Genomic DNA, 10,247 nt, shown 5'->3' on the forward strand with positions numbered 1-10,247 from the left:
CCCCCCCCCCACATCACTTACAGCGTTTTGTCCAGTACCTGGCTTCGAGGAATACACTATTCAACCTCAGTAATTTCTTGGACAAAAGTGGGTTACAAGGTAAAAATTTGATTTCTAAGATATGCACCATTTAAACATATATGAAGAAAGAAAAGAAGAAGAAAAAAACTGTTTTCTGTTCCAGGTTATGACATGTCCACATTTATTAGGAGGTATAGTCGATACCTGAATGAGAAAGCCGTTTCATACAGACAGGTCGCCTTTGACTTCACAAAAGTTAAACGCGGGTAAGGATTTATTATTATTATTATTATTATTATTATTATTATTTTGAAATATTTAAATGCAAAAGAAAATCAATCATTCAGCTACAATAAGTTGATTGTCGAAACATGAATTAAATCCATTTTTATAATCAAATAATCATTTTAGCCATTTTGTTAAGCAAAAATGCCAAAACATGTTTGAGTTCCAGCTTCTCAGACTTGAGGATTTGATGCTTTTCTTTGTCTATATATGATAGCAAACTGATTTCATTTGGGCTTAACCTGTTGGTCAGACACAGCAAGACATCTGACGACGTCCCCTTAGTCTGTGGGACATTGTAGGAAGGTTAAGTCAGTCTGTTATCGTGTTGTTGCTCATCCATCTCTTTGTCCTCTCTCCATCTTCCCCTTCTCCTCGGTGCTCCGACTCTCCATGTGTCCAAACAGAGTGGACGGCGTGATGAGGACAATGAACACAGAGAAGCTGCTCAAGACTATCCCCATTATTCAGAACCAGATGGATGCCCTCCTCGATTTCAATGTGAGTTTAAGGTGAAGGCCCCCCGTAGCTGTGCAGCCTGTGCAGTAAAAAGCTGCTTGTCTGGAGTTTGCAGGTCTCACCGCGACTGCTGCAAACAACATACACACTGCTGATTGTAGTTCACATATACAGGCTTTGTTTTGTCTACGTCGACAAATTGCTGTGGAGAAGCTGCAAGATAAAAGATTGCTTTCCCCTCAGGTCAATGCCAACGAGCTGACTAATGGAGTCATCAATGCAGCCTTCATGCTCCTCTTCAAAGACTCCATCAGGCTCTTCGCTGCGTATAACGAAGGCATTATCAACCTGCTTGGTGAGACCACTTTCACTTTCAACCTTCTCTTCTCTTCACGGTTTTCCCGATATTTTTTGGTCTGTCATTCCAATTCCTTTTTCCCCTCCAAATAGAGAAATACTTTGACATGAAGAAGACCCAGTGTAAAGAAGGTTTGGACATTTACAAGAAGTTTCTCACCCGAATGACCCGGATATCCGAGTTCCTCAAAGTAGCAGAGGTAAATTACACTGCATGCTTGTTGTTTTGTCACAGATGCACCAGCTGTCACGTGTGTCTTATTGCTGCAGAGCCCCTATTGTAACTTGGTTTTCCTTCTCTCTGTCTAACAGCAGGTGGGCATTGATCGAGGAGACATCCCAGACCTTTCACAGGTGAGAACCAATCCTTCAAAGCAATCTGAAAACACAGAGATTCCACTGTTAAATAGAATAGAAAGTATTTATTTGCGCTCTTTCTCCTATTTCTAGCTCTAACTGCTAGGGCTGGGGGAAAAATGGATACAGCATAATATCCCGATATTATCAGTGGCAAGACTGTATTAACGAGGTGTACAGAGGCGCCAAGTATCAATCAAAATATTGCAAAATGTTTAAAATCGCAATAATGTATTGTCGCATAATTATCGTAATGATAACATATTGGAAGTGGTCTGGTGATCCCCCCCCCCCCCACTTACTGCCCTTTTGTCATCAGCGTGGTCTACAGCGTCAAACGAGTTTAGTACACCTATATACACACACACCAACAAATATTCTTTAAAATAAGACACTTTGCATGATTTTCTTCTCGAGCGCATGTTTGCCAGAGGAGGTGGTCTTCCTCTTCTTCTGCTTCTCCTCCTTTTCTTCTTGCCTTTCTTTTTCTTGTTCTTCTTCTTGTTCTTCTTCTTCTGCTTCTTCTTCTTCCTACAGCAAATAAAGGTGTTGTCCACACTAAGTGTTTTAGAGTAATCACTGTAATTGCAATCCACTCAGCAAATCTGCACAGTGACAGTTTGATGTTTCCTATTTAAAAGTAAACTGCCCAAACTGTTGTGTTACAGGGTCCAATTTTACAATATATTTCTCCAAAGAACTGCAGCTAAAAACACATTCCCCCTCTGACTGTCACCACCTTTATATTCTGTATTTTCCCCTTATTTTTCCACTAGTTCACAGTTTGTGTAAGTACTATCATTTCACTCTTCTTCTATGTCTGTGAATTGCTTCAGTGTTGTCTTTTTGCATGCCTCTGCTCTGACTCTGTCTCCTACATCGTGGTGAAAACCAGTTGAAGGAAAAAACACTCGCTGTGGTAAATTTTGTTCACTTTGGTCACGTTGTTGAGGCTTTGAACCAGTGTAGCTCATCTACTGTCAAGTGGCTGCCCCGTTGTGCTTAGACACGGCCGGTTCAACAACGCCCAGGTTGTTGGAGGTGCCGTGGTGCAGTACGTCATCCCACACAGATGTTGCTCTCATCCAAAGTAGCGTTTTTGGCTGGAATGCAGTCATTGGTCAGTGGTGGGTAACTGAAAGCCCAAAGTTGGTAGTTTTAGCTTACCTTTGTTGAGCAAAATTGAACCTCCTAATCAAAGACGTAAATTGGTTGTCCGGTGTGTATTCGTGGTGTGTGATGTTTGCTGCTCTGTCTTGGTTGCCCACCACTGTCGTTCATGGTTTTGATGTCCGTGCAAACTACATTTTCGGTGTGCCAGGAACTTGCTGACTGTGTGTTTTCTGTCACGGCAGGCTCCCAGTAGCCTTCTCGAAGCTCTGGAGCAGCACTTGGCGTCTTTAGAGGGCAAGAAGGTCAAAGACTCCACTGCAGCCAGCAGGTACGTTAATCCTCCCATCCCAATTTCTGAATTCCACTCGTGTTTTCCTTGAATCTCAGAGACTGCCTTTCCATTTATATTGCTCAAAGGTTTCAAGTTTTTATTGTGGTCGTGCTGTATTTTGTCAATCAATCAGTCCAGCTTTATTTGTATAGCAAATTCAAAGTGCTTTGCATATTTACTGACAAGTTGATCATAAGACAGACAGTACAAATGTAAACCGTAAAGCAGTTTGAGGCTTGAGAGATAAAAAATGATGGAAATGTGATAATAAAACTAAATGATGCACAGATCAATCAATCTAGAGTGGTTCTGTGTCTTTTTCCTGCAGGGCCAGCACTCTATCAAATGCTGTGTCATCACTGGCCAGCACGGGGATGTCTTTCACTAAAGTGGATGAGCGGGAGAAGCAGGCAGCTCTCGAAGAGGAACAGGCTCGACTCAAAGCTCTGAAGGTGGCTTTGCTGTTTTCAAAAAACAAAGCTCAACTATGAACGTGCATTGATGTTGCCTGTATGTTTGAATGAAAGTTTCACTCTCACTCAGGAACAGAGGCTCAAAGAGCTTTCCAAGAGGCCCTCCTTTGCCACCACTGATACATCACCGATCTCCACCACTGGGGGCACTATTAGCACAGCACCAGCCATCGACCTCTTCTCTACACCCAGCTGCTCTAATGGGTACGGCATTCATCTACAGCATATCCCCTCTTTAGTTATCAGATATGTTTTCAATTTATTTTTGAACTATTTTATACCCATTCTGAAAGTTCTAAGTCCCTTAGTCTCCATCCACTTGTGATTGTAGCTGCTTAAAGGTTAGAATATTAATTTTACTGAAAGTCTGAAAGTGTCACATATATCTAATAAATGTGAGCCTTGTGACTCAACCTGTGTTCACCTTTTTACAATAACAAAAACTGAAAACTAGTTTGTCAGAGGTGTGCAAGCAAAACACAACAGTTATGAAAAATCAACTAAGTTTGAAAAGGAAATAAATAGGACCAAACCCATTTTAACGTTGTTTGTTTCTCTGTAAATGCAGTAGTAGCGTGTCTTTTCGACTAGTGGAGTTACCTTTTGAATCAGGCCTGTGGAGGTGCTTCTAGAAGAGTTAAAAGAAAAAAGGTCTTTTCTTTTCTGTCTGCAGTGCAGTGAAGATGGAGAGTGACCTTTTTGATCTGCAGTCAGGGTTCCAGCCCTCTTTGCAATCAGCCTCAACAGGGCCTCCAGTGGCAACAGCGTGGTCAGGTATCTTCAACACCTCCAAACAACGCCTGTGTTTCTGGACTTGGACCTTTTCTGCATGCTCTCCCTTCTCTTGTTGTTGTCTGACTCTTCCTCTCCACTCTATTCTGTCTTTGTCTTTTCTCTGTCTCTCTTTCCTCTGCCTGCCTAGATCCTTTCACCTCTGCTGAAGCTGGAGATGAATCCATGCCAAACCTTAACCCTTTCCTCTCAAAACTCGTTGTCGATGCCACTCACTTACCTGTCGTGTCTTCAGACGGTGTTAGCTTTTCCTCTAGGACACCTGGTCATGAAATGTTTGGTGGTAACGACTCATTTTGTTTCTCTTTTAAATTTCTTGTCACTCTTGCTCATTTTTTTCTGTTGTCACTTATAAGCATGACTAGCTTGCATGTTTACTGTGCTGAATGTTGATTCTCTGTCTGTGCAAATCTAAATGATCTTTTTTGTCTTTTTGTACAAAGATCCTCATTGCAATTTATACCAATCTCAGTTATGTTGTTGTTAGTGAGAACACCTCTTAAGGAATCAACTAGTATCTTTCATGTCCCACTGTAGAGGCCATATGCCCACTTTGCTTTATAGTTACCTTTAATTCTGTCTTTTAGTGAACCGTTTGGTGTTGCATTGTAAAACAAACATGCCATAGAGCTTTTAAGTTGAAACTTGTTCTTTTACCAACCTTATTTTTGATTCTCCAGATCGTTACAATCCCTTTATTGACACAAACTCATCCGTTTCAACCAATTACAAACGCACAGTGCGGATAGAACACTCCATCTCAGGTACTATGATGGCTCACCATCTCAGCCTATGTTTCCTAAACCCTGGCAAACATAGGATCCTATGCAATTCCCCAGAGGGCTCTTATTTTATTAGACATGGTAGAAATTTGGTCATAAACTAATATTGAAGGAAAAGCTTGACATTTTGGGAAATTCACTTCTACATGGCTGCTGGCACCAAAATGGGTTCTGGCCCATGTGTGGCTGCCAAATATAAGCCATATTAGGAGTTGTAGATAAGGGCCAGGGGTGCGTTCAATCTCAAAACGGTGTGCACCACCGCAACGGTATCTGGGTTGCATGACATGTTTCCTCTGAACGGCATGCAGCACGATTTAAAGTATGTTCTCTCTTGGTTGGTGGGTGTGTCAGAGGTTTCAATCGGTATTCTTGCATTGCACAACGCTGCGGAGGAGGGTCTGGCTAGTCCACGCAACATTCTGGCATGGGAGAAAATCTTGCTCTGGTTTATTGGCATTTCTTTAAACCAATCACAATTGTCTTGGGCTGGACTAAATGCCGTACGCCGGGGAAAGGAACTTGTTTTTGTGGAAAATGTGTACGTTCAAAAGTACTTTTAGTCGTGCAACAGAAAATTCAGATGGACAGATAGTCTAGCTGTCTGGATTTACCCTGCAGAGATCTGAGGAGCATGTAACCAGAGGCCTCAGAAATCCAGTTTTTAAATATACAGTTTAAAATGCTGTGTTGTCCTGTTAGAAATAATATTAAACCAAAACAAAGAAATTTGGACTATTGTTTCATTATTTGATGGGACCCCCTATTTGAGCATCAATTAGTTGGAATATAATTCCCCGTCGTCGTAGATTTGTTTGTATAAAGCTGCAACATACGCCATATTTTGTTACCTTTGGACAGAGCCAGGCTAGCTGTTTCCATTTGTCATGCTACGCTTAGCTAAGTGTCTGTTGTCTGTAGCTTAATGTTACTTACAGACATGAGAGTGGTATTGATCTCCTTTTTTTTTTTTTTTTTTTTTTTTTTTTCAAACTCTTAGCAGTGAAGCAAATAAGCATATTTCCCAAAATGTCAAACTAGTCCTTTGATCCTTCCCTCTTGGTTGCTACAATACTGTTCTTCATTATTATATCCCTTTACAACACTTTGACTTTACTTAAAACACCCAGAATTGTTAGACATGTTAGCCATCTTTTTCTGCCTATATTGCTGTCATTTCCCACCTGTTTCTCTGGCCAGGCGTTGAAATGTAGGGTTTCTTTTGTTCTCTTTCTTCCTCTCTCTCTGTCTCTTTTGTCTTCTTCTTCCTGCTTCCTGTGGCGTGTCAGACTCCTTCTGTGGTCCAGTGTCCATTGCCCAGCACCTCCCACACCAGGCTCCCTTCCCCACTGAGCCCTCTACTGTAGCAGGTCTATTCAGAGGTACAGAAGGCTCTCTCCAGCACATTCAGCAATAGATCAATGCTAGTTTCTATCCTGCAGAGAAAGCAGTGATATGCAGCTCTCCTTTCAAGTAACCAGTGATTGATAAATGGACACTGTACTTACAAGGGCTAGCGCAGAAACCAAAAGTCCAGATTAGATTTCAGAGTAATTTTACTTCATGTAACCTCTGTAACTGCAGCTGTCGTCTTATATCTCTTATCTCTTATGAAGGATACTCGACGCCACAGGCTCCTCCACAACAGTCAGCGGGGGGACTCCAAGTGGACTTTGAGTCCGTTTTTGGAGCCAAGGCCACAGGCAGCAACATCCTCAATTCTGATGGTGAGGATTTTGTGTTTACACATTACATAAGTAGGGCTGCACGATTTGGAGAAAAAGTAATATTTCGATTTACTATGCTGCGCTTAAAATTTCGATATCATGTTATCATGCGATTACTCAACAAAAATGTGCAATAAAATAACTATTTTATTAATTATTTTAGAAAATGTCGTATGCCCTTAAAAACGATGACGTTGAAGATGGGTGTACTATAATATCTAGTGATTAGGTAACAAAATGTGCTTTGTACAACCTGTGTGGCTCCGAAACCCTCTAAACTTGACTTGACTCACGGGACCACACGCTACCGCCTAAACAGACTGACCTGCTGGTCACCGGTCGTCTTTTGTGGATGTTGTAACGAGGGGCGTGCTTAATACATCCGTGGGCGAGCATAATTCAGAGGACAAATTTAACATAGATCCATAAAAGAGCATTCGTGAGAGCGAGAACGGCCTTCGAGTGAGTGACGTCCGCTGGGGAGCCGTGTCAGAGTTAGCATTGCTGCAGTTTTAGAGAAAAGCGAGAGGGAAAAAAAGAGACTGCAAAGACAAAGTAAAGTGAGTTAACGGAGAACACCAAGCTTCTTAAGACACGGTGGCTTCATCTGTTAATACTGTCGGTACAGTTACCAAGGGTGCAACATTGGTATTGCTATTTGAATCCCAATTCCTGCGTTTCTATTTAAATTTGCATAATCCAGGAAATAATCAAGTTGACCAAAATGATAAATTCTTCCAGAAAAAATAGTACTAAACTATGTATAAGAAAAATATGTCTTACTAACTTTATTCTTCCAAATAGGGGCTAATCACCAAGACTTATAAATATAATACCAAACTAATTTGAAAGTGTGGGGGGGCATGTCCCCAGTGGAAATTACGCCCTAGGGTGTTAACATGTGGAGACGTGGAGTGTGCACACTATCAAGCACACCTTATTTTTTTTTTTACTCAAATCGCACAATGTTTGCATTTATGTAGTCGCACAGTAACATTGCAATTAGATTAATCATGAAAAATCATTTAAAATGGCCGATTTATAAAAAAAATATATATATACATATCAGAATGATCCATAATGACAAATAAATGATTCTATATGCTCGGCCGTGTCTCGAGAGTCACCAGTACAAGACAGACTGTTGTCTTCTCTGCTTTAACCACACCTGTCAGATCTGCCAGCAGCACACACGTGCAATATGCCACTGTGCCCAATCTCAAACCATTGTTATGCTGCAGACATAACGTGATTTAGGGCATTACTGAATCCAAAACACCTTTCAGAGTACATTTTGACATTTCATGGTGGCACTTACTTGTCTCATTTCTTTTAAAATAATCTTTAAACTCTAGCTTTGGTAACATCTAGTTCTTCACTAACTGAAAATAAAAATAAACTAATAAAAAATGCCAACCTATATTACCTTGGACCAAAGCCATTATACTGAACAGTACGACTCCAGTCAGAGATGAAGCCATGAACTTTCCATCATTTTATTGCAAAACTTCAACTGACGAAAATGCACAATCCTTTTCAAATGAACAGTACTTTTTTTTGTAAGTGCAAGAAGTTTCTTATCGCTGGATGTGTTGTCAGATATTTCTGGGGGCATCCTGAAACCGACTCTCGCCGGCTCCAACCAGGCGCCCGGTCAGCTGCCAGATAAGCTGGTGTCGGATGACCTCGACTCCTCCCTGGCCAACCTTGTCGGCAGTGAGTGTGACGCTTTGCCTTTCAGCTGCACTGATTAAAGCGCATGTTCATTAAGGCACAAGAATGACTTTTTTTACAGATAGACATCTACCCCATGAATTTGTCTTTCTTTTTTTTTTTTTTAAGACCTCGGCATCGGGAACGGCATGATGAAAAAGTAAGTGATGGGTCAGCGCTCTGTGGCTTACACACACACACACACACACACACACACACACACACACACACACACACACACACCATACACTCTGCTGAACAGAAAAAGGCAGCGGCTTTGTGCTTTCAGGGCGGTTACAAGCTGGTGCTAACAACTGTCTTAATCTGCAGTGACATGCACTGGAGCCAGCCGGGGGAGAAGAGGATGACCGGCGGCACCAACTGGCAGCCCAAAGCAGCGCCAAGCACGACCTGGAACCCTGTTTCCATGGTGACATGCCAGTTTTTAACTGTAGTGCTGCTGATGATTTCTGCTCCTGCTGTATTACTCTCTTACTATCACTGCCAGATAACTGGAGATGCTGTAATGTTACCCTGCATCATTGTTTTTGAGGTCATTTGTGTTCTTACTGGCCTGCTTGTGTCTCTTCAGCCATCGTCAGTCATGGCCTTCCCTGCCACCACGCCCACAAGCATGATGGGATATGGCATGGTCAGTATTTTGGCAAATACACAGTCTGTGTAGCTTCTCTTCAGTCTTTATCTGTTTGAATTCAAAAAAATGAATCACATATTACTTTCTGAATGTTGCTAAAACACTTCATTTCAGATAATTGCCTTTTGTTTTTATTAACCCAAAATAGTTAAATAGACCTAATTTGGGTCAAGCAAGCTGTTGTTTTGCGGTTATTATGAATATTATCTTAAAGTTTTATGAATAAAAGAAAGGGTGGAGGATTGTCAATAGTTTAATTTAAAGCACAGTCCACTTATAAATATTTAATTTTACTGGCTGGCTGGGTTTTATTCATTATTTATTTTTTGATTTGGAAGTGACAAACTTTTGGAAGGTTTACAGATTATTCAGCACACGTCTTGAGATGCAAATGTGATTAATCTTCTTCATATTGATTTACAGTGCAAGGTTTATTAGTCAAGCATGAAAATGTCTGTTTTTGGTGAGATGAGAAAAGTATTCAAATGAAACTAAAGCCAAACTTTACTGCTGCCTCGTAAATGTGGTTGTTTTTATATTGACTACACTAATAATATAATATTGGGATTTTGAACTATTGGGATAAAGCAAGCAATTTCAATATGTAATCTTTGATCTGAGGAATTCTCACTATTTTCTGACATTACAGACCAAATGCTGAATCAATAAACCTGAAAAGTTATCATTAAATTAATCGAGAATAAAAAATGATCTCAAGTTTCAGGCCTAAACACATACATATTCTAGACAGAGTGGCTTTCAATTTTTAAAGCAAATGACTGAAATACACCATCACTGGAATGACTTGTTCTCTCTGTGCAACATGCTGCAGCCTCCACAAATGGGCTCTATGGGGATGATGAATCCACCCACCATGATGTACTCCCAGCCTGCGATGAGGCCACCCAACCCCTTTGGCTCTGTGTCAAGTGCTCAGGTGGGTGCACAGCCGTCCGACCACGCCACCGAGCGGACGCACAACGAAGTCAGTATCTATATGCGCAGTTATCAGGTTGAGTAAACAGGTGTATCCATTGTGCTGTGACGTGTTCCATAATTACTCACTACGTGAGCTTTGTTGTAAGTGTGAATACTGCTGAAGATGATGACAGTTTTTTTCAATAGACCCTTCACTTCCCATGAACTGAAAGGGGACAAAACTGTGAATCGTCTCCCTTGTTG

The 10,247-nt window shown here is 41.1% G+C and overlaps 1 protein-coding gene across 1 annotated transcript in view; it reads left to right on the forward strand.

Annotated features, from left to right (window-relative positions):
- Nucleotides 1–10,247, forward strand: part of picalmb (phosphatidylinositol binding clathrin assembly protein b) — a 17,065-nt gene that overhangs the window by 4,524 nt on the left and 2,294 nt on the right. Inside the window, exons 3-20 of the mRNA XM_034867671.1 lie at nucleotides 24–99; nucleotides 185–287; nucleotides 714–807; nucleotides 1,009–1,120; nucleotides 1,216–1,322; nucleotides 1,435–1,476; nucleotides 2,256–2,267; nucleotides 2,835–2,920; nucleotides 3,252–3,375; nucleotides 3,467–3,600; nucleotides 4,070–4,170; nucleotides 6,260–6,352; nucleotides 6,587–6,697; nucleotides 8,297–8,413; nucleotides 8,540–8,570; nucleotides 8,741–8,840; nucleotides 9,003–9,062; nucleotides 9,898–10,002. Coding sequence (XP_034723562.1) covers nucleotides 24–99; nucleotides 185–287; nucleotides 714–807; nucleotides 1,009–1,120; nucleotides 1,216–1,322; nucleotides 1,435–1,476; nucleotides 2,256–2,267; nucleotides 2,835–2,920; nucleotides 3,252–3,375; nucleotides 3,467–3,600; nucleotides 4,070–4,170; nucleotides 6,260–6,352; nucleotides 6,587–6,697; nucleotides 8,297–8,413; nucleotides 8,540–8,570; nucleotides 8,741–8,840; nucleotides 9,003–9,062; nucleotides 9,898–10,002 — 1,608 coding nt within the window. The remainder of the gene's footprint in view (nucleotides 1–23; nucleotides 100–184; nucleotides 288–713; nucleotides 808–1,008; nucleotides 1,121–1,215; nucleotides 1,323–1,434; nucleotides 1,477–2,255; nucleotides 2,268–2,834; nucleotides 2,921–3,251; nucleotides 3,376–3,466; nucleotides 3,601–4,069; nucleotides 4,171–6,259; nucleotides 6,353–6,586; nucleotides 6,698–8,296; nucleotides 8,414–8,539; nucleotides 8,571–8,740; nucleotides 8,841–9,002; nucleotides 9,063–9,897; nucleotides 10,003–10,247) is intronic.

This window comes from Etheostoma cragini, chromosome 3 (genome assembly GCF_013103735.1).
Source record: "Etheostoma cragini isolate CJK2018 chromosome 3, CSU_Ecrag_1.0, whole genome shotgun sequence".
Taxonomy (NCBI): Eukaryota; Metazoa; Chordata; class Actinopteri; order Perciformes; family Percidae; genus Etheostoma; species Etheostoma cragini.